General features: G+C 42.3%; 1 protein-coding gene across 1 annotated transcript in view; it reads right to left on the bottom strand.

Moving 5' to 3' along the window:
- The window catches only part of RYBP (RING1 and YY1 binding protein), a 69,687-nt gene extending 50,767 nt beyond the window's left edge, over positions 1 to 18,920 (bottom strand). The window contains exons 1-2 of the mRNA XM_081159161.1: positions 18,716 to 18,920; positions 17,890 to 18,015 (exon numbers count right to left, since the gene is read on the bottom strand). Coding sequence (XP_081015287.1) covers positions 17,890 to 18,015; positions 18,716 to 18,747 — 158 coding nt within the window. The 5' untranslated portion in view covers positions 18,748 to 18,920. The remainder of the gene's footprint in view (positions 1 to 17,889; positions 18,016 to 18,715) is intronic.
- Between the last annotated feature and the right edge of the window lie 8,462 nt (positions 18,921 to 27,382).

The raw sequence follows: 27,382 nt of genomic DNA, 5'->3' as shown, positions 1-27,382 counted from the left end.
CTCTGAAAGTTTTCATGCAGCTGGACAATAGGAGAGGTGGGACTTCTTTCACTACTTTTAAATCCTTGAGTCTTAAAAAGCAAAAGGGAAAGAAAAAAAACAGTACATAATTTTCATTTGCCTGAAGCCATCTTTTAATTCCAGGGTTTGGGGGTTTTTTTGAGGGGGAGGGTGTGAAAAGGTCGAAGCTAATGATTAAAATGAAGTTTAGGGTTAGATGAGGAAATTCTCAATCATAAGACAACTGGAAACCTGGGCAAACTGCTCTGCATTTATCATTCTTATGTTGCTTTCTGCTGTAAAGCAGAAGAGAGGCCAACAAGATTGCTGTTTCTGATTCTAAAGCACCCGCGGCAAGAATTAAAAATATATTCATTCATATACAGTAGTAAGTATTTTCCACAACTTAATGCAAACACTTGCTAAACTAAAGGTCAAATTATATACTCGAGAACAGTACTGAAAGTCCAATTTACCTGCATGCGACACACATCCTGACTGTTAAAGAACAATCCATCCGTTCACGTCGACTTGTTGAAGGGGAGAGTATAAAGAACACAAGAAAACCACATATTGAGTCTTACTTCCTAAAATTCAGATACATGTACTCAATCACATAGATAAGAGTTTTAAAATGAAAAACTAAATAGCAATCACCATAAAAATCAAAGTTAGAAGTTTTAGCTCTTTCTTCGAAAATACGGTTCATTACCACTAGTAGAAAAGTTAAGATGATACAAGTGTGTCCAAGCTACTGGACACTGCCTACTTCTAAAAAGTTGGAGAATAAAAACCACTGTAAATCTGAATTTCACTTTATAGACGTGACAGATGTAACTAGAATTACAAATAAAAATCTCATTTCTAAAGCATTATTTCTTATCAAACTATAGAGCCTGGGTAAAGGAAAGGGGAACTAGGAAAAGATAATTAGGACATATTTACCTGACAAAATCATAACTGGAAACAAAACAAACTGCCGGTGATAGCAAAACAAAACTAAACAGTACACTTTAAAGATTACACTGGTCACTGAGACAAAATAATATCCTTATAACAATTCTCCATGACCAATGTTATCAATAAAATGAATTCTGAAAATACTCTCCACCTTTCAAAATGACTCATCAAGTTACCATTACTTGGTTTAACTATGGGATTAAGTCTAATGCTAAATTTTGTGAAAGTTCCCCCAACTAGGGAACAACCTGGTTGCTAGGTACTAAATTTATTCATTTTTGTACAGGACTTTCCTGGTTTGTAAATATTTTTTAAAACTAGGTACTGACTTCACAAAAGTTTTCATAAAACATCTATTTAGAAACCAACTCTGAGGTTCACTGTTAATCTCTATTTTCATAGAGCATTTACTTATTCTCAAAGTTTGTGCTCCGTTAAGTGATTAATGTAACAAATTCTCTTTTTAACAAAACATCCCCATTCATCATGAGAACTATCTTCTGTCATGAAATTCATGATTAGGTCAGAGTTCTGAAAATACTAACATACAACTCTAAGAAGACTTCATTTATAAACAGAACCTGCTGAGAGGGAAGATCCTCTAGAGCTTCACTCTGAAAGAGTAGCACAAAATTCCAGTATCTAAATTATTCATCAGTTCAAAAAATTCTGTGGCCCACCTCTTGAAATCCTTTACTAAGAGAATTAACAACCATTCTGAGTCCTAACTCAGCTGCAAAATTTCTAAGAAAAACATAGACTTCATGATCTTGCCAATTTTAATCCACCTTTACCTCCGTAAGCCATATCCTTAGTCTAGAAAGGTCCTCTATAATCACTGTTTTACAAACCTTTCAAGATAGCTGTTTCCGAAGCCTTAAGCCAGCAAACACTGGACAGAGTGGAATTTCAGAGGAAGGCATTCTTTAGTTCTCCTGAGAGATCACTGTTTTAAACAGACAGTGCTTCAGAAGAATTCTATTTTGCAATCAATTGCTGTCTCAGCTGTGAGCAGAAAAGCAGGTATGGGGAGATAATTTTAAGAGTAACAACAGCCCAACCGGGCATGGCTCAGCAGTTGAGCATTGATTGACCTAGGATCCAGGAGATTGGGGTTCGATTCCCGGTCAGGGCACATGCCCGGGTTGTGGGCTGCAGCCAATCAATGACTCTCTCGTCATTGATGTTTCTATCTCTTTCCCTTTCCCTTCCTCTCTCTGAAATCAATAAAGATATATAAGAGTAACGACAGAGTAAAATTAGAAACTAATGAGAGGAAGTAAATCAGTATGGCATTGCCCGGCCGGGCGTTGCTCAGCGGTTGAGCATCGACCTAGGATCCAGGCGATCAGGGTTCGATTCCCGGTCAGGGCACATGCCTGGTTGCGGGCTTGATCAATGACTCTCTCATCACTGATGTTTCTATCTCTCTCTCCCTCTCCTTTCCTCTCTCTGAAATCAATGAAGATATATTTAAAAAAATTTTTAAAAAAATCAAAAAATCAGTATGGCATTATTTCCAAGTGATTTCTTAATTTTTTTATATTCCAGTATCATTGACATACATTATATTATTATAATTACATTAGTTTCAGGTGTAAAACATAACAATTCACTATTCGTATATATTGTGAAACGATCACCACAATAAGTCTAGTTGACATCCGTCATTATACAGTTACAAATTTGTTTCCTTGTGATGAGAATGTTTAAGATCTCTCAGCAACATATAAATAAATATGGAAGGGTTCCCTCTTCTGTCTGAATGCTATGGATGAATGTCCAAATTGAAGTCTATAGATTGGGTGGCTATACAGATGATAATGCCATTATCAGAGAAAAAACTAGAGAAAAACATCAGACAATACTGTGAAGCTGGAAAAGATGTGGATTAAGGGCAACTCTGATATATAAACTTGGGTTAGGAATGTAAGCTCTAAGCCTTTTTGTTATCTGTAAAATGGGGATATATCTATGTATACATCATAGACTCTTCAGGGTTAAATGGGACAATTCAGGCACTATGCTAAAAGCCTATTAAATGTTGGCCCTTGTAAGCATTCTCACTGGACTGGATGCAGATCACCAATGAAGTCTTTGATGAGAGCATCCCATTCTTCTTCCTGTTACCTAAGGAAGTTCCTTCTGGGTCTGTGTTACACTTAGAGCACCTAGATCACTCAGCAAGTTGTTTGAAAATGCTCAGCATGAAAAATGTCCAGCCCGGCCAGGCGTGGCTCAGCGGTTGAGCGTCGACCTAGGATCCAGGCGATTGGGGTTCGATTCCCGGTCAGGGAACATGCCCGGGTTGGGGGCTCGATCGATGATTCTCTCATCATTGATGTTTCTATCTCTCTCTCTCCCTCTCCTTTCCTCTCTCTGAAATCAATAAAGATATATTTAAAAAAAAAAAAAAATGTCCAGTGTACACCTGAACCAAGCATTGCCTTGGGGCATGACCCAAGTATTAACTATTTCAGTAATATAAATGTTGCAACAACAAAAAAAAGATGGACCAAAGTTGTTCTTTTAGGCAATATAACAAGGACTACATAAGAATATCCCTAGGGCTGTAGTACACCAGTTTGTACTTAAAAACAAACAAACCAAAAATAACCCTCATCTTCTATACCAGATATTCTAAGGGGAAGCCATTATCTTAAACATCCTTAATAGGAGATTAACTGAATCTATAGTGTTTTGGTCAGTCTGCAATGATTCTTAGACTGGGAAATCTGGCACAAGAATTTGTTACCCACAAATGAAGGATTTCAAAATAAAAACATTAACTAAACTTAAATAAGGAAACTGTTCAGCTACACATAGAAATCATCTAGTTCTGGAAATTTCAGAAAACTTCAAATATTAATTGCAACCCACATTTTAAAATCCAAACTTAGCATATATATCTATCTGTACATATGTAATGCCTTACAATGCAGCTATTTTTAGTTTTTATTCACAATATAATTGCAGTAGCAGAGGCTGTGTATAGTCAGATTTTTCAGAAATCCTAGGCATTGAGGTTCCCCTGCCAAAACAGAAATCTTTGAAACAGATTGCATTACATAAAATTTCACCCCAAAATTCAATGAGGATAGCTACATTCCACAATCCTCACAACAGCCCTTCAATAAAGAAAACACCAATGAAGAATTTTATGTTGCTAAGATTCACCAAGATCAGAAGTGATGAGCTCTTATCGGATTCTGATGGGTTTTTGAGTAAGATTTATAGACCTAAATCTATAGTACAAGTTGGGTAGAGAAGAAGAGTAGCATTGTCAGGCAAATCATGTGGAGCCAAAAGGGAAAAAAATCTGAAAAGGTAGAAAACTAAGGGGCAAAGAACACACTACCTACTTCCGCCATCATCACTCCAGTTCTGAGCACCAAAATAAAATTACCCATTATAAATACATATCACTGATTCACACCAGAAGTACTTGTCAAAATTAGCTGATAGTTTACTACCTCCATACATGCTGACCCAGAGAACCCAATAACAAATGGATGTCGTCATGTGACTTCCTCAATTTTCCTAATTGGAGAAGAAACTCGAAATAAAGCCAGCAATATTTAACAGTGAAAGCAGAATCTACATATTAGAACATCTGACTGCCCAGGGGACAAGCACCTTCCACTGCACTCACAATCTCAGCGCCTCTCCCCACTGACTTTAATGGTGGCATGCAATGTCTTTCAAAGAACGGTGTAGCCCTGGCCAGTGTGGCTCCACAGTTAGAGCGTCATCCTGTGTACCGAAGGGTCACAGGTTCGATTCCTAGTCAGAACACATACCAAGGTTCAGTTCAATCCCTGGTCAGGGCAAGTGTGTGAGGAAACCCACAGATGCTCTCTGTCTCCCTCCTCCCCTCTCTTGAGTCGATGAAAAGGCATATCCTCAGGTGAGGCCAAAACAAAACAGTATGTAATTTTCTGAACATGTCAAGTGATAAGCAGCACTTCAAAGACTCTGATTTTAAGGCAATCAGCATATATTACGTATTCTTAGCCTCTTTCTGTGGATGTATTTAACTACGAGACAGAATGATTAACACTCTATAAAGAGATAAACCAACGAATCTATACAAGAACTTTTTATACCAAATCTGATCCGATGAGGCTAATAATCTCAGGGTAATTATCACCCCCTCTCCTCATTCCAATGGCCCTGGAAGAAGACAATGTGTTCTCTCCCAAGACAGCAAAGGTGGAAGGGAAAGAATCAAAAGAATGCAATTAATAATTTGCCCATTTAATTAAGCCACCTTTCTATTTCTTCTACTCTGAGCATGAAATCAACTAAGTCACTTTACTTTTCTGAGCCTCAGCTTCTTCAACTGTGAAAGATGGATAATAACTCTCTTGGGATTGCTTTGAGTGTTACACTGGGAAAGTGCACATAAAACTGGCATGCAAGATGTAAAGTACTATGCAAATACAGGGGTGGGCAAAGTAGGTTCACAGCTGAGTACAGGAAACAGTTTATTCTTCTATTATTATTTGTTAAGTATTATATTATTTATTTGTATTACAATTGTAAACCTATTTTTGCTCACCCCTTTTACAGTATTTTATAGCATCTTAAGATTTAAGTCTAAATGTTCAAGTGGCTGGTGCGATATTTTGCACAAGTGTTCAAGTATTTGTCCATTCAGCAGTCATAATACAAAGATTATCTCATGTACTAATTATATGTTTATTCACTAGTAATATTATAAAGTCCTGTCTTTAGAATGATTTCACTCAATCCAGGACACACTCTACTGGAAAAATAACATTACCAACAGGTACACATTGCTTACAGTATGTATTCTGCACCAGGTCCCATGCCTAGTATGGGACACACAGTCACTCATCTAATCCTTACAGTACCCACCACCTGTGGAGAAGTTACTACCTGTAAATGAGAAATGACAGCACAAGTTCAAGTAACATGCCCAAGGTCACAAGGGTAGCAAATGATAGAGATGGTTGGTGCTACTGGAACTCAGGTCTGACGACAAAGCCCTGGCTCTGAGCTCCTCTCCACTATGGCAGTCACTAGCCACGTGTGGGTACTGAAAAGCGGCTAGTCTGGGTGAGCTGTGCTGTAGTTCTAAGACGCACACCAGGTTTTGAAGACTTAGTGGGAAAAGAATGGAAGATATCTCGCTGCAAGTGTATAACAATTACATGTTGAAATGATAGTATTTTTAATATAATGAATTAAACACAAAATGTATTCTTAAAAGTATTTCACCTGCTTCTTTTTACACTTACTGTAGCTACTAGAAAGTTTAAATTTGCATGTGGCTTGCAACGCATATATTTATGTTGGACAGCAGTATCATTTAGAAAACCACTCAGGATATCTTGTAAATACAAAGAGCACAAAATAAATTTAGATTTACAAACACAACATGTTTAGAGTACAGATACTTTCCAATCTTAACTAATGCTGTTTTAATACCAAGTTAATGTAACCAATATAAACAAAACTTCAAAATCCCTTAATGTAAAAATACTGCTCCAGTTACTTAAATTTCAAAAGTCCACAATTAGATCATTTTTTAAAAATGTCCTATTATGAAAATTGGCCTTTCCAACTACAAAAGTGATACCAACTGATCCACACTATAGAAATTAAAGAAAATTACATACACAAAAAGAATCCATCACCCCCCACTCAGAATACAATGACGAGTCACTCCTTCTAGGTGCGTTTCTTAAGCGGTACGAATACTCCTTAAGTAGGACCATACTGCTTATCCTTTTGTAACTTGCTTTTTTCTATTATGACGTTATCTTTCATTACAGATTCTGAAATTATCCTTAATTTTTTATTTTGAAATAATTACAGATTCATAGGAAATCACAAAAATAGTACAAAGTCCCATATGCTCATCACCCAGTTTCCCTGAAATGGCTGCATCTTCTTGATTATGGTCCAATATCATAACCAGGAAGGTGACACTGGTACACTGTGTGTGTATATAGGTCTAGGCCATCTTATCACACATGTAGACTCACGTAACCATGACCACAATTAAGATACAGATCTATTCACCACCACAAAGATTTCTCTCTTGCTACCCCTTTATAGTCACACCCATCTCCCTGCTCCCCACAAGCTCTAAACCCTGGCAACCACTAATCAGTTCTCTCTGGGTAATTTTGTCATTTCAAGAATATTAATGGTATCCTCTAGTATGCGACCTTTAGAGATTGGCTTTTTCATTCAGAATAACGCCCTTGAGTTCCATGACAGTTGTATGTATCAATAGTTTGCTCCTTTTAAACACGGAGTAGTATTCCATGGTAAGAATGTACCATTCATCTACTGAAGGGCATTCAGGTTGTTTCCAGTTTTAGGCTGTTATAAACAAAGCTGCCACTAACAGGTTTTATGTGAGCGTAAGTTTTTACTTCTCTGGGATAAATATCCACAAGTGCAACAGCTAGGTCATATGGTAAGTATATGTTTAGTTTTATAAGAAACTGCCGAACTATTTTCCAGAGTGGTTGTACCATTTTACAGTCCCATCCCCAATGTATGAGAGATCGCAAAACATTTTTGAGAGCTGCAAAATATTCATGGCTATTCCATACTTTTTAAACAACTCCTTGCTGATTCCTATGTAGGTAATTTTCATTTTTTGTTATAAGGACACAATTAATGTACCTGTACTTACACAGAAATTTTTACATGCAGATCACACAAATTCCCAGAATTGGATCACAGGGTACAAATATTTTAAAGAAATTTGGTACCAACCATCATACATAATGGCCTTCAAAAAATATAAATCAACAACTGTGAAAGAATGCCCATTTTCCAATCTCACTAAAAATTTTTTCATAATATTTAATATTTGACTTGCCAAAAAATATTAGCTTGTTTTGTATTTATTTGAGAAATGGGAAGGTTATACATTTCTCAACTTTCCTAACTTAATTTGTCATTCTTTTATGAATTACCTATTCATGTTCCTTGCTAACATTTTATTGGAATGTTGATTTACTAATTAGAAAGACCTGGTCCTGTCTTTCTAACATGATGCAAAGAAATGGGGTTTTTTTAATACATATATCTGAAATCCAATGCAAGTGTTAGTAATGTAAGATAACAGCTGAGTTTAGAATGTAAAAAAGATACGAGTGTAGCCGATATAGTCCCCCATTTATAAACATTCCTATACTTCACACAATATATTAATAATTAAGGCATATCTCATCTACTGCAAGCTCCAGAATGGATCCTAGAATGTTGATCCTTTATTTCTTCTAAGTGCACTTTGAAATGCCAAGACATAATCTGCCACAACATCAAAAACTATCATCAGCTTCATTAGGAAACCTGGCTGGCATCTCTTTAGGAGAATTTAGGGTCGTCTAAACCAGCAGTTCTCAAAGCGTGCTCCCCAGACAAGCAGCACCAACACCACCTAGGAACTTGTAAGAAATGCAAATTCTCAGGCACCTCATACCTACTTAACAAAAAATGCTGGGGATGGGACCCAGCAATACATCTCAACAAGCCTTCCAGATGATTCTGATGCATACTCACGTTTGAGAACAGCCAATCTAAACAAACAATATAAAAACATTAAATCTAGTTTGCCTTGTGTACTTAACTATCCTTTGATAAAGGATCTAGAAGGAATTAATTATGCTGCAGATATTAAGAATTCAATGAGCCCGGCCGGGCATGGCTCAGTGGTTGAGCATCGACCTAGGATCCAGGCGATCAGTGTTCGATTCCCGGTCAGGGCACAGGACCAGGTTGTGGGCTCGATCCCCAGTCGGGGGCGTGCAGGAGGCAGCCGATAAATGACTCTCTCATCATTGATGTTTCTATCTCTCTCTCCCTCTCCTTTCCTCTCTCTGAAATCAATAAAGATATAGTAAAAAAAAGAATTCAATGACATATTCTCACTTTCCAAACCGAAACAATCCAAAAAAATAAGCAAAATAACTGCAAACTGGATTTTAGCCTTATCTTCTACAAGGAGGCATCCTAAACCATTAAGTGTTCACAAAAATTTTCCCTTAGAACCCAAACGAACCATATAAACTGACAGGTCAGAATACGTACTTTTCAAATCAAGGACTGGGTTTGTTTATAGCACATACTGCCTGACTTCGCAACTCCCACATGGTAACTACCACCTACATCATTTTGAAAATTCAATGAACTAGCATATTAAAACACAGCAGGTGGAAAACTATATAGTTTCTTAAATATCTGTGCTAAATAAATAAATAAATAAAATAATTCTGGATGGCAGAATTATGAATAACCTTTGTTTTGTTGTTTTCCCCAAAATTTTCTGTAATAAGTATTACCTTTATAACTAAAATAAAGGACAAAGAATCACTGACCAAATATAATGATAAGAAAATTACCTACAGAACATCGGTATTTTTATAATTTTACCAAGGTTCATTGATAATTTTTCTTTTATCTATGTGATAAAAATTAAGGTGCTGGGGTAAGAAATTACATAGTTTGAATTTAGAACTGACCCTCTCATGAGTGTTGGTCTGGTAACACAACCGAAATGCAGTACTCCACTATGGTGGCTATCTTCTATCCACCAAGCTGAGAGTCCACTCTCCCTTCAAGGAACAGGTCCTGCAGGTGTGTTAGGCTTGGCCAATCACAGTAAACCAACCTCCAGACAACCAGAAATGGTCCAGAAATTGAGCAAGTCACAGAGGTCCTGATCCTGCAGTTATTCCTTTGACTGAGTTCAAATGGTATCCTTGTCTTTGTTGGCAGGAAAATTCATTTTTTAATTGTTTTGACTTAATGTAGTTTGAGTTAAATTCCTATTTCTTACGACCTTGAATATTCTTGCAGCACTTAAGAAATTAAACCTGTAATTCTGTAAAACAATGAACAGTGCCTAACCTACCTATGGAATCGGGTCTGTTCTTAGAAAGCAGTCACCAGGTCTGTTTTCCCCTTTTGACCAACCATCACGCACTTGATGTGTTTTAAGGCCCAATATGATGATGAAACTGGTACCCTACTCACCCTTAATTTCTTGTCCCTCCCAAAGGCTATCCAAGTTTCCTCTCAAATTGAATTGCTAATGCTCTTGGATTACAGAGGAAAATGTTTTGAACAAGTTTTAAGTAAGATGCATTTTTTACATATCCCTTCCACTAGTTTATTTTCCCAACTAACGGATAAATTAAGATAATTTTTCTAAATTGATAGAGGGGAAAAAAGGAGAGGAAGAAGTGATATCTAGTCCTATTAAAATATAAAATGTTCACGATTTACTCTGTGATTTCAACTATTCACGATTTCTGATTAACAGTTTTATTGCACTGCCTTTACGAAGAACTCACCTTTGACACCACAGCCTGCATCCATCACTGCATGGAAGTGAAATTATAGCGAAATAAATGAATAAAGTGAATGAGTCAAGATTTCAACTTAACAGAAGTAATTAATCCAAATTGCTAAATTGAACAGTAATGTGCACCACATACAAGCTACAGTGACCAAGGTATGAGTGTGCTGACACAAAAGAACTTACACAGTGGACAGCCCATTTCTAACACCCAAAATGTTCTGTAGCCATTTCTAAACTATCTTTAGGTGCCAGCTTACAAGCACACCCATCCAGTTCCTTATCACCCCTCAAAATTGGCTCTGCACAACAAAATAGGCCTCTGGTTTAATACCAGACTTTTCAATATGACTTTCAACTGCTTAAACCAGCAAATGAGCCACCAGAAAGGATTATGAAGCATCCCAGCTACTGTTAGGTGAGTGTGCTAATAAAACTCTGAGGCTGAGGCCACTCCAGGAAGTAAATGCCTTGCCTACAGCCTCCGAGGCTCTAGTTCTGTGTTTAATTTCTAGCACACACTTAGAAAACAAAACCAGAAAAACAGGAATGCTAGTTTTAAGGACATACTTCATAAAGAAAACTTTCTCCTAATTGAGTAACATTTACATACACAAGACACATGCCCTAATATGAAAGAATGCTTATTAGAGCTCTTAAGTAGAACAGTTTTAAGGGGGACTCAAATCAAAACCCCAAGTCTTCACTTGCTCTATATATATTTGCTGAACCCCTGCCAAGTGCCAGGCACTGTAACATAGGAAAATAAAGCTATGAAAAGAAAGGTCCCACCCTCAACAAAGATGAAAAAAGCAAAGGTAATCCAATGAAAATACAGTTCAACTGTTATGAGGAGGTATACACCAATGTAGGGCGATGGAAAGGCTTCCAGAGACGTCCAGAAGGACAATAAGAGTCAGCCAGGACACAAAAGGAAAAGCATTTCAGAGGAAAATCCAGAGGCACAGAATGAATACAAGGTATGGAAATGGGACATCATGGTCCATGCTTGGAAAACACCAAGCAGTTTGGTATGAAACACAGACACAATTCATGGCAGGCTGCTTCCAGATATTCCAAAGAAAGAGATAGTAAAGGACCAAATAAAAAACCCCTTGTGCTGCTCAGGATTTGGACTGGATCCTAATGGCCATGGGAGTCAGGAGATAATTTAAGTTGTCCAAGAGGAGAGGCCCAAGAGCCAGTTAGATTTTTTTGTCACGTGTATGTGTGCATGGGATGGTGGCAGCTATTTGAGAATTACCAGCCTGTGGGGAGAAGTGGAAAAGTGTGGATGGCATCTGGAGAGTACAGTTAAGTAGGTAGGAGGAAGCAAAGAACTAATTAACTTGCATCAGCCTGTAGAGCAAACCCTACATCTAAGAATCATAAAGGCCTAGTTTAAATCCTAGACTGAGCGAGGTGTTCCTCAATGCACTCCCATAGACGAATGGACTCGATTCACCTCCTCTAAAACGCACTTGTGTTCTATTCCATGAACTCATTCATTCCATGCCTACTGTGAAGTTCATCCACATCACTGGGTGCTTTATACCACTGGTTATCTTTTTATTTTTATGGTCTCATCTTTTCAACAAGCTTGTTAGGTTCCTTGAAATCCGGAATTTTCTGTCTATTTAATATGTTGAAATATAAATGACTGAAAAACACTACCAATGAGAGAGAGTTTACTTCCATTTATTTGTTCTAAGAAGTTCCCACACCCCAGGATTTGTTCCTTCCACCTAATGATGTGTGGATTTATGCTACTGCTGGGAGGAAACAACTGTGTTCAAGAATATAGGTAATGAAGAGAAGCTGAGAAGAGATCCTATCTCTAGAACGCATAAGGGTCTGCATGCAGAGTTGAGCTCTAAGATATTCATTATTAGGATTAAACAACCCTGGTAAAATAAACAAGAACCACACACAACTGGGATGGGTCTCACAACCCAGAAGTGTCCATACTGTACGACTCCACTTACATAACGTTCAAAAAATAAGCAAAGCTCATCTCTGGCGTTAGAAGAGCAGCTGGGGTAGGGGAAGTGATGGCAGAGTACACATAGGGCTTCTGGGGTTCTTATAGGTTCTGCTTCTTAGCCTGGGTGCTAGCTGCACAGGTGTGCCCCCTTTGTGAAAGTTCATTGAGCCTTATCACTGATTTGCACCCTTTTATGTATGTATGCTGCAGTCCAAAACATTTACTTAAAAATCAACAGGTAGCCTGGCTAGGCGTGGTTCAGCAGCTGAGCACTGACCTAGGATCCAAGAGATCGCGGTTTGATTCCCAGTCAGGGCACGTGCACGGGTTGCGGGCTCCATCCCCAGCTCGGGGGCATGCAGGAGGCAGCTGATCAATGACAACTCTCTCATCATTGACGTTTCTATAGCTTGCTCTCTCCCATTTTCCCTTCCTTTCTCTGAAATCAATAAGGATATATTTTAAAAAAATAAAATTAAAAAATTAAAATCAACAGGCAAAAAACAAGAGGGAGCCCAAGTGATGAAGAGTATAAAGGAAGATGCCACAAAGAGAAAAGGCCCTGGTGATGGGAAAAAGAGAACTGGAAAGAATGTAGAATGTTTTAGTTCAAGTGGGAAAGCAGGCATTTAGAGACTGGCACCTAACATACTAATGAACTAAATTAGTGCTGATAACTATCTTGGTAAATTATAGCCACTAAAGAAAGTTTTTAATAATCTTAAAATTTCTTCAGCATCTACGGAAGCACACAGTAAAAGTATGCCGCATTAACAAATACACAACTGAATCCATTCTGAGCCTCCTACCTAGTAACTAGTAAGATACACTGGCAAGTTAGCTGGCCTAGGTTTGTTTAGTCTGTGACAAGCAACTAAAAAAAGTCAAGTAGCTGTGTACAAAGGCTCCAACTCTAAACTGTTCCCCCAAAAATGAGCTAAATGGCACAGGTAAACATACAGAAATAACTATATCCTTGTTCCAAAAGAAAGCAGCATTAGTATTTCCTAAAAAGGCAAATGTGTCTCTGCAATCTATAAAGCAGTCACTCCACCCAGTCCTCATCACTCTGAAATTCCCCATCCTGCTTTTAATTCTTTGTAGCATTTGCCACTAGCTGAAATTATCTTATTTTTGTTTACTTGCATATTTTCTCTTTCTCTCCATAGCATTTTAAGCTCCGCAAGAACAAGGACCTTATCTGTCTGTATACTACTGTAGCCAGAGCCCAGATGGCTGTGCGCTCAATAAAAACTTGTCAAATAACCACAACTACCCAGTAATTTACTTTAAGGTCACCAAGTATACATAAGATCAAGTCAGTACCAATAAATCGGTAGGTTCAATGCCACAGCAAATACACCGTTTCTGGGTGAGAGTAATTGACCCAGCTTTTATACCAGTTTTGAGGCTGAGGTTTGACAAGGTTTGAAAATTTGGAAGACAGGTAATTTTCTATATATTTTATGAAGAAATTTTATGATAGACAAACCCTGTAACAAAACCAATGGGACCTAAGGAGCAAAAGCCCAGTGGTAGATGACCCAGAACCTTGGAGAAGAGACTTCTTCTGCTCCATATTAGGCTACTCCCTCTGCTTTCTCGGAGTTTTCCTATCTGAAAAGTACTACAGGATGATGAGCTTTTGAAGCTTCAGCAAAAATCAAAATGTGACATTATCATTAATTATGTGTGCTTTCCCTTATAACTTCTAAAGTACTTCATGAACCCTAAAGAGACTTTGAGTTGTCAGAGTATCTGAATTTAACAGGAGAAAAAGTCCAACATTACAACTGCAAACAATGAGAAAACAAGGAAAACATTTTACACACAAAACAACTGAGGACCAACGTCCAATTCAATATCCTAAGTACAAACTTTTTTATTAAGCTACACAATCTTATTGCACATCTAAAGTATATTCCTGACTTTTACTTGTCTGTAAAATCTCTAAAACCAGTACGATTTTCAGACGGATAGTATTAAAATAAACAGGGATTAAATAAAACATGATTTCAACTCAACATCATGATAAAATCTGGAGTTGAAGACCAATAAGTTCTAAATCTATGGTAATTACTCAAAGCAAAAAACACCCAAGTTTTCAAGTGAGTGTGGTTTAAGCAATAGCTGCAAGTTAGATACAGTCCAATTACCAAAAACCATTTATTAGCAAGACTTGCAAAGTCTTGGTAATTTTTATTTTACAATAAAGACATCACTGCATTCAGAGAAATAACAAGGCTAAAAGTAAAATATACTTACTCTGCCCAACACTCAAGAACTCCAATTTTCAAATTTATAGATTGTTTTTCTTTTAAAAGCTGGATACTCTTTCATGAACCTGGCAAAGTGGGCTACGAAATACTACTAGCTATTACCTAGGAAGGGATAGTGTTTCTTCCCCACCTATCACCACCTTACATACACACTCCTTTATCTTTTAGCTTGAAAGGCTTAGAGTCCATCAGCACGGTAGGTGGAGGTAACTTTCCCAACTGCAGGTTGCTCCTCTGTGTGCTGGTATTAAAGACTTAAAAGTATATCACAGAACAGGCATGAGATGGAAATGTTCTAAAATGGTTTGCAGGGATGGTTGCACAACTCTTCAAAATTACTAAAAATCACTGAATTATACACTTGCAATTGGTGAACTTTATGTAAATTATACCTCCATAAAGCTATAAAAAATAACCAGCAAGAGGTAGAGACCCAACACAGAACTGATAACACACCCAAAATGTAAGGGGTCTGTAAGAATTCCCTCCTCCTTCATGGAACATGTTCCTCAGGAGTCTCTGGCCTTCCTCTCATTCTACTCTAGCTACTCCAAAAGGAACAGTAAGTACCTTTGGAATCACTTCCATGACTCCATCTGCAGAATCAAATGTACCTGGTACATATGGCAGTAATAGTGAAGAGCTGGCAGGTAATTCTGTAGAATCAATTCTCCTGTCCAGAAGAAATAAAGAGCGTGGCGGACTCCTAACTGATCCCAAGCCAGACTCCTCTGACCTCCCACAGCTTTTTATACCTCTCTGAGGGCCTTTATAACCTAGAGTATGGCCATTCTGGTAAATGGCTTACCAACTTTCAACACTGTCCTCCTCTCCCCAATGTCCTGAGCAGTACCATTCACATCCTGAGAATATTAAAAATGTTCTTTGGATGAGTGGTAGTATTTTCCTAATCAAACTGAGGCATATCAATTCTACCCTCAGAGGATGAATACAGTGCTGTGTCCTACTGAACTGCCACTAATTAAAAGCCGGCTTCTTTGGTTGGTAAATGATGACAACAAAAATGACAAGAACGATGAACTAACTCAAAAATCACCAGACTAGCCAACCAGCTGATATTCTAAAATGAAACATCTCAAAACAACATCCATTTTCTATGCCAGTCAACAGGTTAGAAAAACTCTTTTATTATTTAAAAATTATTCTAAAAATTACATATTTTTGCCTATTACCCACTGTCCAAAACCTAGCAACAAGCTTTCTGCTTTCTACTGCCATCAGTACGAAGCCCGACTAAAACATTATGCAAGGCAGAAAATGTCAAACCTTTGCGGTACAGAGAAAATTGCAAGAAAAAGGCCCAGGAAAAAACATGCAATAACTAGGACCAGAAAAACTGACCAATACACTAAATAGGATAGGATGAAAACCTGTGAAATTAACCTTTCCACATGAAGCACAAATATTTGCCTTCCAATTAGTGACGACTTCTAGAATAGCTCTAAAACACCAAAATACTGGCAATAACCAAAATGAAACAAATTTAGGCTATGTAAGGGTATCTATCTATTACGAGTTGATAAGACTTTAAGCCTCACATCTCTGGAATCTGTGTTCAAAGCCTACTCAACACCAAAAAAATTACACAAAGATCTTTAAAGATAGTAGGTGAGTATCCTGTTCCTGAACAGACTCTAAAATATTTTCATTAATAATTTAACGTTTACTTAAAAAACTGAATTTCACTGTCATCATCTGTGACTGAAAAAACTTTAAACACCCATATTGTTTTTAAAGTGAAAATGTTTCACGTGCTTCCAAAAAGTTGATGAGTCAGAGCTTTAATACATGTAGAGGCTGAAATTCATTTCATGATGACAGAATTCTTCCCAGCATCACATCAGGTGCAAACGTGTGAATCTGGTGTGAGTTTCTCTTCACCAGTACAGTTCTCAAGTCCCTAGGAGTTTCCTAAGTCACTGACCTGAGCATCATCTACGGTAATACTCAAAGCAAAACCACAATAAAGAGCTATGGCCTCTGAGGGATTCTACAAGTAAAAAAAATTACTCATAAATAAAATACAATTGCTGCTGCTTTAAATAACACATACATTTCTAAGTTTTCATGCCATTTGGTGGAATTCCCTGTTTTGGATAGCAAAACAAAATCTATTAAGCTCACAATGAGTGTTTTTATTTTAACTAAATAAACCTATTCTATATAATACAAAAAACTGACATGAATTTACTTTAAAAACTTACAGTGAAATATCTTCACTATATTCTTGGGGTTGCCCAATATCCTATTTCATCCCAGGTATAAATAAAGCAATGGCATCCTAACAGACACATTTGCTTAGTGAAAGAACAATACCCAGTTAAACTATAGAGCACTAACTACCACACAGTCCTATTGGAATGCCACCAACTCAGAAACAAGTTCCAGTGAAACAAAGTCTTCAAGGACCCACCAGAAATTCACTCATTCTGTCTCACTTTCACACACACAGCCCGATGTCTGCACATTATATGACCTCAAGAATAGTTTTAACTTCAAACTTTAACATCAGTGAAACAAATTCAAGACATACGTCAAAAGATGGCCGGAAGACTACAAAATCAGCTTTGACATTTAGCCCTAGAATATCTAAATGCTAAATCTGGAGTGCAACTTTTGATACCAGGTGCAGTTTACTACCTTCGCCAAAATGAAAAGAAATTTTTTCAACATTCTTTTCATTACAATAAAGTTTTAAACACAAACTACAATACAGTCACATAATTCATTACACCATTTTGCAAAATCGTCTTCCATCAGCACTTTGCATAATCTAATCAGAAAAAAACACACCAAACTGACAGCTTGGCCTTCCAAAAAATGCACTTTCTTTATCAAAGCTGAATATATAGTTTTAAGCGCAAGAAAATAAACGTTTGCAGCTCAAGACAGGAAAAGCACAACCAGCATTACTGTACAACCAACACTAAATTTCTCAGAGAAAATAATTCAAGATAGGCAAATTAAAAACATTCTGCGCATGGCAAGAAGAAAACGTCTTCTGTCCTACAATCCATAGCAAAAGTACTGTTTCCTCTCTTTATGAGCCAATGCAAACAAGTATAAAATAAACTCAGTGTCTGAAATAAGACGAAAACCATGGATCACTTATTCAACAGAAGGCTATGCACCCAAAACGAAATACAACCAAAGCCACACATCACCGACCCCACAAATGCAGAAAAAGCCAGAATCAACAAGTTGGAAAAAGGGCAAAATGAATAGCTCACTACCCTCTTTCCCACCTTTAAAAACAAAAAGTCCTTTAACAAAGGGGAACACAGATCTTCAAGTACCTGGTGGAGGTGCCTTTTCTCACATCACAGATGCTGCATTTAAAGGCTTCCGCGCTGTTTCTGAAGGTGCAGACGCTACAATCCCAAAAGCCTTCGTCTGCGGCAGGTTTCGCTTGTCGTTTTGGCCTACGGAGGAATGGGGAGAGGGGAGAAGGGAGAAGGGAAAAGGGAGAGGGGAGAGACAGGGAGCGGGGAAACGGGGAGACAGCAAATCACAGGCGCTGGTGAGCGTCGTAATTTCGCAGCAATCCAGGGCTGGAAACTTCGCTCGGCGACCACCCACCCACCCACCTTTCCGGGACGAGAAGAGGGCCCGGGGCGCCCCGCAGCCCCCGCACCCTCCGGCCGCGTGGCTCGCCCGGCCGGCGGCGGCGGCCCCGGAGCAGGGCCGCGGCGGGCGCAGGAAGCGGCGGACTCGTGGACTGAGCGTGGGGCCGGGGGGGCCGGGAAGGAGCGCGGCCGGACCGGAGGGGCGCGCAGGGGCCGCCCGGGCCGGCGGCGGCTGGGCCGGTCCCTGCCCATCCCTCGCAGGCCCGCGCCCGCCCTCCCGCCCTCCCCACCTGGTTAAATCTCCCTTTGTCTGGGCGGAGCGGCGGCGGCGGCGGAGGGCGGCCGAGGAGGAGCCGCCATGGCTGCGGCGCGCACGGCCGCCGGCCCCGAGGGGAGCGGAGCGAGGACGCCGCCTCCCGCCGCCGCCCACCCCCGCCCCCGGATCTCCATCTTAGCGGCGCCTCCCCCGCCCGGTGGCTCCGGGCCTAGTCGTCGCCGGCCCCCGCCCGCCCCCGGCCCTCCCTCCCCTTCCGCCCCCTCGGCTCGGAGCAGGTACCTGGTCGGGCTCTTCTTGTCGCCCATGGTCATGGATGGGCTGGACCCCCGCCCCCCCACAGCCGAAACCGGCGCCGCTCGGAGGAGAAACGCCGTCCGGGGAGTCGTCGCGGACCGACCCCCCTCCCTCCCCCGCGCGCACCCGCCCTCAGCCGCCGGGGCTCGAGCTCCTGCCGCCGCCGCCGCCGCCAGTCTCCGGACGAGACTAGTCCCCGCCAGCGCCGCCTCCGCCGAGTGACTGACGAGGGGCGGGGCCGGGCGCCGCGCGTCACGCCCGGGCGGCCAATGGGAGGGCGGCGGCCCGCGCCGCGGGGCGGGGCGGGCGCGGGGCGGGGCGCGGCGGCCCGGCGGCCGTCGGTGTGCGTGCCCCGGGCTGGGTGCGCGCTGCTGGCGCGCGTGCCTGCGGCGGCCCCGCGGCGGGGCGCGGCGAGCGGGCGTGCTCGGCGGGCGCACGTGGCCGCGCCCGGGCCCGCCGTGGCCTCGCCGCCTCGCGGCGCCCGGTGCGGCGGCCCTGCCTCGGCCCGAGGGCGCCGGGGGAGCGGCTCCGCGCGGCGCGTGCGCCTCCGAGGCTCGCAGCGGCCGCGCCGCCGGCGACGCTCGAGGCCCCGGGGCCGCGGCGCGGAGGGCCTCTGCCGGGTGCGCCCGCCCCCACGCGCGTCTCGGTACCTGCGTGCTCCAGCCCAGACGCCCGAGGGAGCTGTGCGGAAAGCGCGCGGCGCGAGTGGAGGTCGCGGGCTGGACGCCCGCCCGGCCCGGCCCGCCGCAGCCTGCCCCGGGCCAGATGGGGCGTTTCCCTCGGAAGGAGCTGTTGGAATCCTGGCGGCCACGTGCCAGCGGGCAAACCTTGGGCCCCAGCTCCTTCACCTCCAAAGTGGGGCTAGTCACCTCCCCTCGGATTGTTTGGAGAATCCTAAGACGTGCGCACGAAAAGCACGCAGGTCAGTGCCTGACGCTTGAGAAGGACCAATGCAAAGTGCTGGGCTCGGGGGGGAAGGGCGACATCTGTAATACTTTCAACAATAAAGGTAATTTTTAAAAAACAACAAAATACTGCGTTGAGAACTTTCATAACTGGGCCTGCCCTGCCCTAAGGCCAGCCTAATGGGCTTGAACCTGACTCAGGCCCCTCTGCCCTCCGGCACTGGGTAGACCTGGTGGGGATAGGACCCCAGATGATAAAAGGCTGGGCTGGGCTGAAGCCCTGGGTGGGGGTAGGGACAGGTCAGAGAATGCTGCATAGAGTTTGGGGGTGGGGTGGGGAGAAGGGTCTAGAGGGAATAGAGAAGTCCTCAGCATCCACTGTGATAGTCCCTGTTAACGTGTAAACACAAAGTGGGCTATTACCAGGACTGCCCCATGGAAGGGAAGCTTACTGAGACAGTGCCCGGGGAGCAGGAAGTCCTAGGATTAGTCCGGGGATCAGAAGCCAGAGAATGGAAGGGAGGGAGTGTGTCAACTCTAATTTGATCAGCACATGCTGTCCTTTCTAGGCAGGCACACCCTAAAGGGCCAGGAGGGACAGCAAGGGTCAGCAACCCCCTGACCACTCTCTGCGACCTGCCTTCTCAGAAAGGGGGGAAGGAAAGGAGGAAGAGGAGGAGGGAGGCATGGAGCAGAGGGCCAAAGGGGACAGGGAAAGCCAAGCCCTGGTGCCCAAAGCCTTGGCCTCTGGTGTCTGCCTGGCGTGCTTCCAGGACTCCACCCCTGGTGTGAAGGTCCGGAGAGGAAAAGGGTGGTAAAATATCCCAGCTGGAGAAGTGGCCTAGGGGGAGAGGACTGTGTAGCTGGGAGCCACAGGCAGTGGGAAGGAAAATGACTTTATTGTCATTTATGTAAAGTGCACAAATCATTTGCAGTTTTGTGTGTACCCACTAACCCTTTGTGTCCTCCACCTAGATCAAGGTAGAGGCCATTGTCCCCCTCTCATCCCTTCCTCACAAGTAACCACTGTTTCCCCTTCTGTTACCAAAGACGAGCTCTGCCTGTTGGTAAAGGTCACATACATGGGTCATACGGTGTGTACTCATAGTCCGCACCCTTTTCTCAACGTAGTAATTGTGATGCTCATCCACACTGTTGCCTACATCAGTAGTTCACTTTTCTTTGTTTGCTTCAGTGTATAGAATTCCGTTGCAGATACAGGTAATTGAGTCGTCATTCATAGGAGGCTGACTTTTTTAGTGGCTTTTTTAAAATCTTTTAACTGTTTTACCTTTTCAGAAAAAGACATAGTTTTAAACATGTTTTTAAGAAAAAAAGTTTCAGTATAGAGAACTAATTTCTAGGAACATATCAGACCCACACGTCACCATGTGGTTGTAACTGTAGAGGCTCTAGTTTTCGTTCCCATGTTGGAGTTAAATCATCTATTGAAAGTCTCCTTGGAGTGACAGGAGCCTGACAAGACTCCTTCTGGAGCAGTGTGCTGTAGAAGGCCTGGCTCTGAGCAGGGAGGCAGACTGTGGCTCTAGAGTCACGGTTTCAACCCTAGCTGGGTGGGGGGCAAACCTTCCTCTACAGTGTGGCTTTGAACCATCACGGTGGGAAATGACAAGTGGGAGCTGACAGCCCCTGCCCTGTTCCTGTTTCGTGTTTCATTTCAAGAGAGGCTTCTACTGCTTTAAAAATTATTTGAAACCCATGGTTTTAGAATAGATGCTGGTTAGAAGTGCTCCCCAAGAAGTGTCTCATGTAAATAACTCCACTGTTATAAATAGCACAGATTGAAAGACCACATTCTGTCTCCAGGTCCCTATACTTCAGTCACACTGGCTTCTTTGCTGTTTCTGGAACTGTCACCCTTCTACCTCAGGGCCTTTGCACTTGCTGTTCTGTCTGCCTGAAATGCTCTTTCTCCCAGATGACCACATTTTCATCTGCCTCACTTCCTTCAGGTCTTTGTTCAAAAGTCAGATTTTCAGTGAGGTACTCCCTGGTCACCCAGTGTAAAAATGTCTCCCAATGCCTCGTGTCCCCCCTCACTGCCTTACTTTTTTCTCCTTAGTTACCACCATTTAACATACCATGTAGTTTACTTATCTTGCTTAGCAGATCTTGTCCCAATAGAATATAAGCTCAATAACAGCAAGGATTTTTTTCTCTTTTTGTTTCCCCCCCACCACTAATTTTTTTTTATTCAACAATAGCAAGTTATTGAGCAGCATCTAGGGAAATGCCTCATTTTAGGGACTAGAAGATCAGATAAACAAGACAGACTTGATTCCTAATCTTTTATAGTTCACATTCTAGTTGAAAAGCCAAACTTTATGTAATTAATTAATTATGATTGTTACAACTGCTACAAAGTCAAAGTACAGGATGCAAGGCAAGAGGATAGTGAAGGAAGGAGAGGGTCCCCGAAAAAGTTAAGATTACCTAGGAGAAGAGAAGGGAAGATGGCTCCCGGACTGGTGCTGTGGAGGAGCTGAAAGCCAGCAGCTGTGGCTAGAGCCCCGCGGGAGAGGAGAGGTAAGGCTGGAGAGATGGCTCTGGCCCGATCCTGTATAGCTGGGAATGGGGTCTTTGTCCTGAGTGCATGGAAGCTATCGTCAAAGTAAGAAACATCCTGCAGAGAATTTTTATGAGTTCATTTGAGCCAAAAGTAACAACAATTGCTGGAAGCAAGATCTCAAATGTTCTGTAGAATAACAGTTTGCAGTTTCTTTTATGCATTTGGAAATAAAATGGGAACATAGGAATATTACATGGAGGTGAAAGAAAGCAAGGTGGCAATTGGGTTACAGGCCAGTTAAGATTAGGTGTTCTCTTGAGGGATATAATGTCTGGCATTTCAAAGGTGTGTTAGCCTAGATGCTCTAGAACAATGGGCAGAGCTGGCTTAAAATCCTTTCACTAAATAAGTGCTTGGCCGGGGGCGACTGCCCGCCAGGACCTGCGCAGTTTGGAATGGATGATTTATTACAGCAGCCCTTTTTGTTCACACCATTGATAAGTTTACCAAGAATATTTGCTTACCTGGGACTGTCTGCAGTCTGCCTTCATCGATGAGATGCTGGTAGAATGCAGACCCCTTGGAGGCAGGGGGTAGTGAGAAAAACTTCAGATTGGCCCGAGAAATGGACCAGGAAGGGCAGCTTGCATGGGCTTCCCTCCTTTCTTCTACTCAGGAAAGAAGCAAACACTACTGGTGCCTGCCAAAGTAAGGATCTGGATCTTTATCAACTCAGCTTCCTCCTGCCTTGAAATCTGCAAATACTACTCCCAGGCAGAAAATGTACTCACTAGGACCTGGACTTTGAACCTTAGGAATACCCAATAAAGTTATAAACAAGTGAAAGCAAAAGGCCTTTCTCCAAATAGCTCAGGGCTTATCCCACCCCACCCTGTTATACCTTCTTATCGTCTGAGTTCCAAACTGTGGTATGGGGTGGGCTCTTCACCAATCTGCAGTGAAATGAGAAAACTAAGGAATAAGTGTATGAATGCTCGTCTACATCCAAGTAAATTACCAACAGTTGATTCTTGGAAAAGACTTTTTTATTTGGAGATTATGTCTTTCCAACTGTTTTGTTTTCTTGGATGGTTGAGTAATTTTTTATTTTTTTCAGGTACGAGTGAAAGTTTATTTAGAAAGTCACAGAGGTAGAAGAAGTGAACCATGGAAGAAGGGGAGCTAGCTGGGCTGCATGGATTCAGGAATAAAGTTACACAGGGCCCTCAGAGCTTAGGGGAAAGAAAGGAAAAGAAAGCGCCTGGAGGAAAGAGGGGAAGACTCAGGATGCTCCAGAGAGAGCAAGCCCTGAAGGGCTGGGTAATTTAAACACCCCCCTTTTTAATGGAGTGACGGCCATAATAGATGGTAGTTGTCTTTCTTAAAATGTCCCCAATTGGCCAAATCACATGCTGATAATTCTGCATTGGCTTCCTCACCTTCTCTCCTGTCACCAGTTTTATGCTTGAAGTTGTAAGTAACCAAGATCTAAATGATTTTAATGAAACATTCAGAGATAGTGTTGAGTGGGAGAGGACTGTGAAAACAGTATCATTGGTAGCTAAAAAAACCGCCCGAGAAAGACAGTAACTGAAAGACAGTCACTAGGAAGATTTTGATTCTAATTGTGAAGATTTAATGCTCTACTTGGCACTGGAGTTCCTTCAGTGGTTTAAGAGAGAAGTTGTTCCTTGAAGCAATTAACTACCTGGAGAGTCTTAGGCACTGGGAGAACCTAGCTCATTTCACTTACAGACTCAGGCTTGTGCTGATATCACTGAGGACAGCTGCACGGAGATACCAATGATAGGATTAACTTCTAAAGAAGCAGCTCTGGGGCCCGGCCGGGCGCGGCTCAGCGGTTGAGCATCGACCTAGGATCCAGGCGATCTGGGTTCGATTCCCGGTCAGGGCACGTGCCCGTGTTGTGGGCTGCAGCCGATCGGTGACTCTCTCATCATTGATATTTCTATCTCCCTCTCTCCCTCTCCTTTCCTCTCTGAAATCAATAAAGATATATTAAAAAAAAAAAAAAAAAAAAAAGGCAGCTCTGGAGTCAGAAAGGTGGAGCTTCCTTGACCCTCTGTGTTGAACCTTAACCAGATTTTGCAACCAACTGCAGAGCCACTTGTGCAGGTGCTCGTCAGAGAGGGGAAGTTTTATTGATTTGCTTCTTGCACAGTGGGAAATATCACCAGACAAAATGGTGCTGGGTTATTCCTCAGCATTTACAAAAATTAATTTAAAATAGAGATCCTAGACCTAAACGTAAAACCTAAAACTATAAAACTTCCAGAAAAAAAATATAGGAGAAAATCTTTGTGGCCTTGGGTAGGCAAAGATTTCTTAGAATGATACAAAAACTAACAAACAATCAAAAAGCAGAACCAAAAACAAAACCCACAAACAAACAAAAACAAAAACAGAACCATGCTCCATAAAAGAAAAGGTTGGTAGCTTGGACTTCATCAAAATGAGAAACTTCTGCTCTTTGAACAACACTGTTAAGAAAATAAAAAGACAAGTCCAAGACTGGGAGAAAATATTTGCAAAACACATATTTGATTAAGGAATCATATCTAGAATATAAGAACACAAGCAACTTAATGAAAACAGGACCAAAAGATTTAAATTGACATTTCACCAAAAGAGATATAGGAATAGTTAAAAAGCACATGAAAAGATGCTCAATATCATTATTCACTAGGGGATGCAGATTAAGACCACAACGAGATACCACTGCACTTTGGAATGGCTTAAATCAAGCAATCCTGACAATTCTACGTGCTGGGAAGGCTGTGGAGCCACCCTCCCACGATGCTGGTGGGAGAGCATATGGGACACTGCCTCTGGGAAATGGTTTGGCAATTTCTTATAAAGTTAAACATACACTTATCACATGAGCCAGCAATCCCACTTCTAGAAATTTACCTAGAGAAATAAAGACGTATGTTCACAGAAAAATTTGTACTCAAGATATTTATAGTTTTCTTTATAATCACCAAAAGCTGGAACAAACCAAATGCCCTTCAGCTAGTAAATGATAGGCAAAGATTGGTCCATCCACACCATGGAAGAAAAGGGAAGAAACTGTTTACATGTGCAACACAGATGAGTCTCAAATTCATCATCCTAAGTGAAAGAAGCCAGTCTCAAAAGGGCACATACTTTGTGACTCTATTTATGTGACCTCCTGGAAAAGGCAAAATTATAGGGACGGAGAGCGGATCGTGGTTGCCAGGGGTGAGGGGTGGAATGAGGGTTTGACGACACAGGGAGGGGCAGCGAAAAGGAATTTGGGGAGGTGATGGAAGTAATTTTCCTCTTGATTGCAGAGGTGGCTACAAGGCAAAACGCATTTGTCAAAGCTGGGACTCCTGTGCCAAACAGAGAAAATTTCACCGTATATAAATTACACTTTAATAAATGTGGCTTTTGATCGTTCGAGACGAAGAGCTCCTCGAGGCGCTCCGTTCCGTATTGCCTGCTCCGCGGCAGCAATAACTACAGGAGCTGGCATTCTGCCGTCGAGCCGTGTGCCTGCCACGTGGGGAGCCCTGTGCTTTTCTCAGGGTTCTTTTCACCACTCAGGCCACAAATCTTGGATCATTCCTGACTCCTCTCTTTCCCTCGTACCCCACATCCAGTCCATCGGCAGGTCCTCTGTGCTCGGCCCTCACCATGTCCCCTAAGCAGTCGCTGCAGGTGAGGACCATCTCTAGCCTCCTCATTGGCCGCCCTGCTTCTGCTCCTGGAGCCTGTCAGGACACGCCGGCCTACGCTGTGGCTGCTCCCCCACGTCTTCATGGTTTCTCCCCTCAGAGGCTGGATCCTCGCTGCAGTGGCCTGTCCCGTATCTCCTTCCCGGACACCCAGGCTGAAGGAGCAGCTGCCACCTGAACAGTGTGGTCACTGAGACACAGGAGCAGGGCCTCGCGTTGGCAATGAACTGCTTGGCCTGGAGGTGACATTTGTGACTTCTGCTCACAGCTCATTGGTCACAGTTGCGTGTCCCTACTCAGCAGCGGGAAGTATAGCCACCGTGTGCCGGGACCTGGAGATCTGGAAATGTTTGGCCTTCAGTTTTGTGATTACGATGGTTCTTTAAAATCTTTTCTCCAAACAGGCAGAGGATTCTTTTAAGATGTATATGATAGTCACTCCCTGCTTGAAATCCTCTTAATGGCTTCTTATGACACTTAGATTAAAATTCAGAATCTTAACCCTCAGCTTCAAGGCCCACTGGTCAGTTCCAGGCACACCGACCATGGGGTGTTCTGCCAAACCTAGCCACTCCTAGGGCCTTTGCACGGCCACACCTGTGTCCTCGCCAGGTGTCTGCTAGCTGCATCCTCCAGGAGGGCCTCCCTGACTGAGGCATCTTGCATGGCATCACCCGTCAGTGCCACCCATCCTCCTTTATTTCTCTCTGTGTTTTTATCATGACTTGGCATTTCGTGGTGTATTATTTGTCTTTGCCTGGCTCTTCCACTAGAATTTGATTTCCATCAGGACAGTGCCTTTGTTGTTTCATTCTATATCTCTAGTAAAAGGGTCAGTATAGTAATTGTTCCTACTCATAGCAGGAACGCAAAAATCATTTATGGAATAAATGAAGCACTTGTACATCTGTTACCCCATCGAAACCCCAAACAGCTCAGTGAGTGAGACCTATTGTTGCCCTACTTGATGGATGAGTGAGTGAAGTGACTTGCCCAGAGTCAGGGTCAGAGTCTGAAGACTTCCCAACTCCATCCCTAAGCTCTCTCCTCACCCTGCTGCTTCTGAAACGCACTGCCATTGAGAAAGAACCAGGGGTTTTGGAGAGCGCCTGAGGAAGGTGGGCCAGCAGGGAAGTTCAAGTATCCTTTCCAACCAAGGATCCGGGCTCCTCTTGAAGACAGGGAGGGTTGCTGGCCCTCGCGCACCTAGTTCATGAGTCCATATTACTGAGTTCTTGTGAAAGCACACCAGCCCCATTGCCAAACCCAGGGAATGAGCGAGGTATACACTTGGGCACTGCTCTAGTTGGGGCCTTAGGAATATACAGAGTGGGGGGGTTCCCTATTATGGCATGATTTCCTTCATTGATTCAATAATATCTACTGATGCCCCGAGCCCAGAAATTGCTTCCCCAGCAACTTGTTCATGATACTTGAATTTCCACCCTTAGAATCAGAATCATAGAATTCTGAGGGTAGAAAGGAGAGTCAAGAT

The sequence above is a fragment of the Miniopterus schreibersii genome (assembly GCF_964146895.1).
Source record: "Miniopterus schreibersii genome assembly, chromosome: 15".
NCBI lineage: Eukaryota > Metazoa > Chordata > Mammalia > Chiroptera > Miniopteridae > Miniopterus > Miniopterus schreibersii.
Note: the sequence above shows the minus strand (reverse complement) of the source record. Positions and strands in the feature narration are given on the sequence as shown.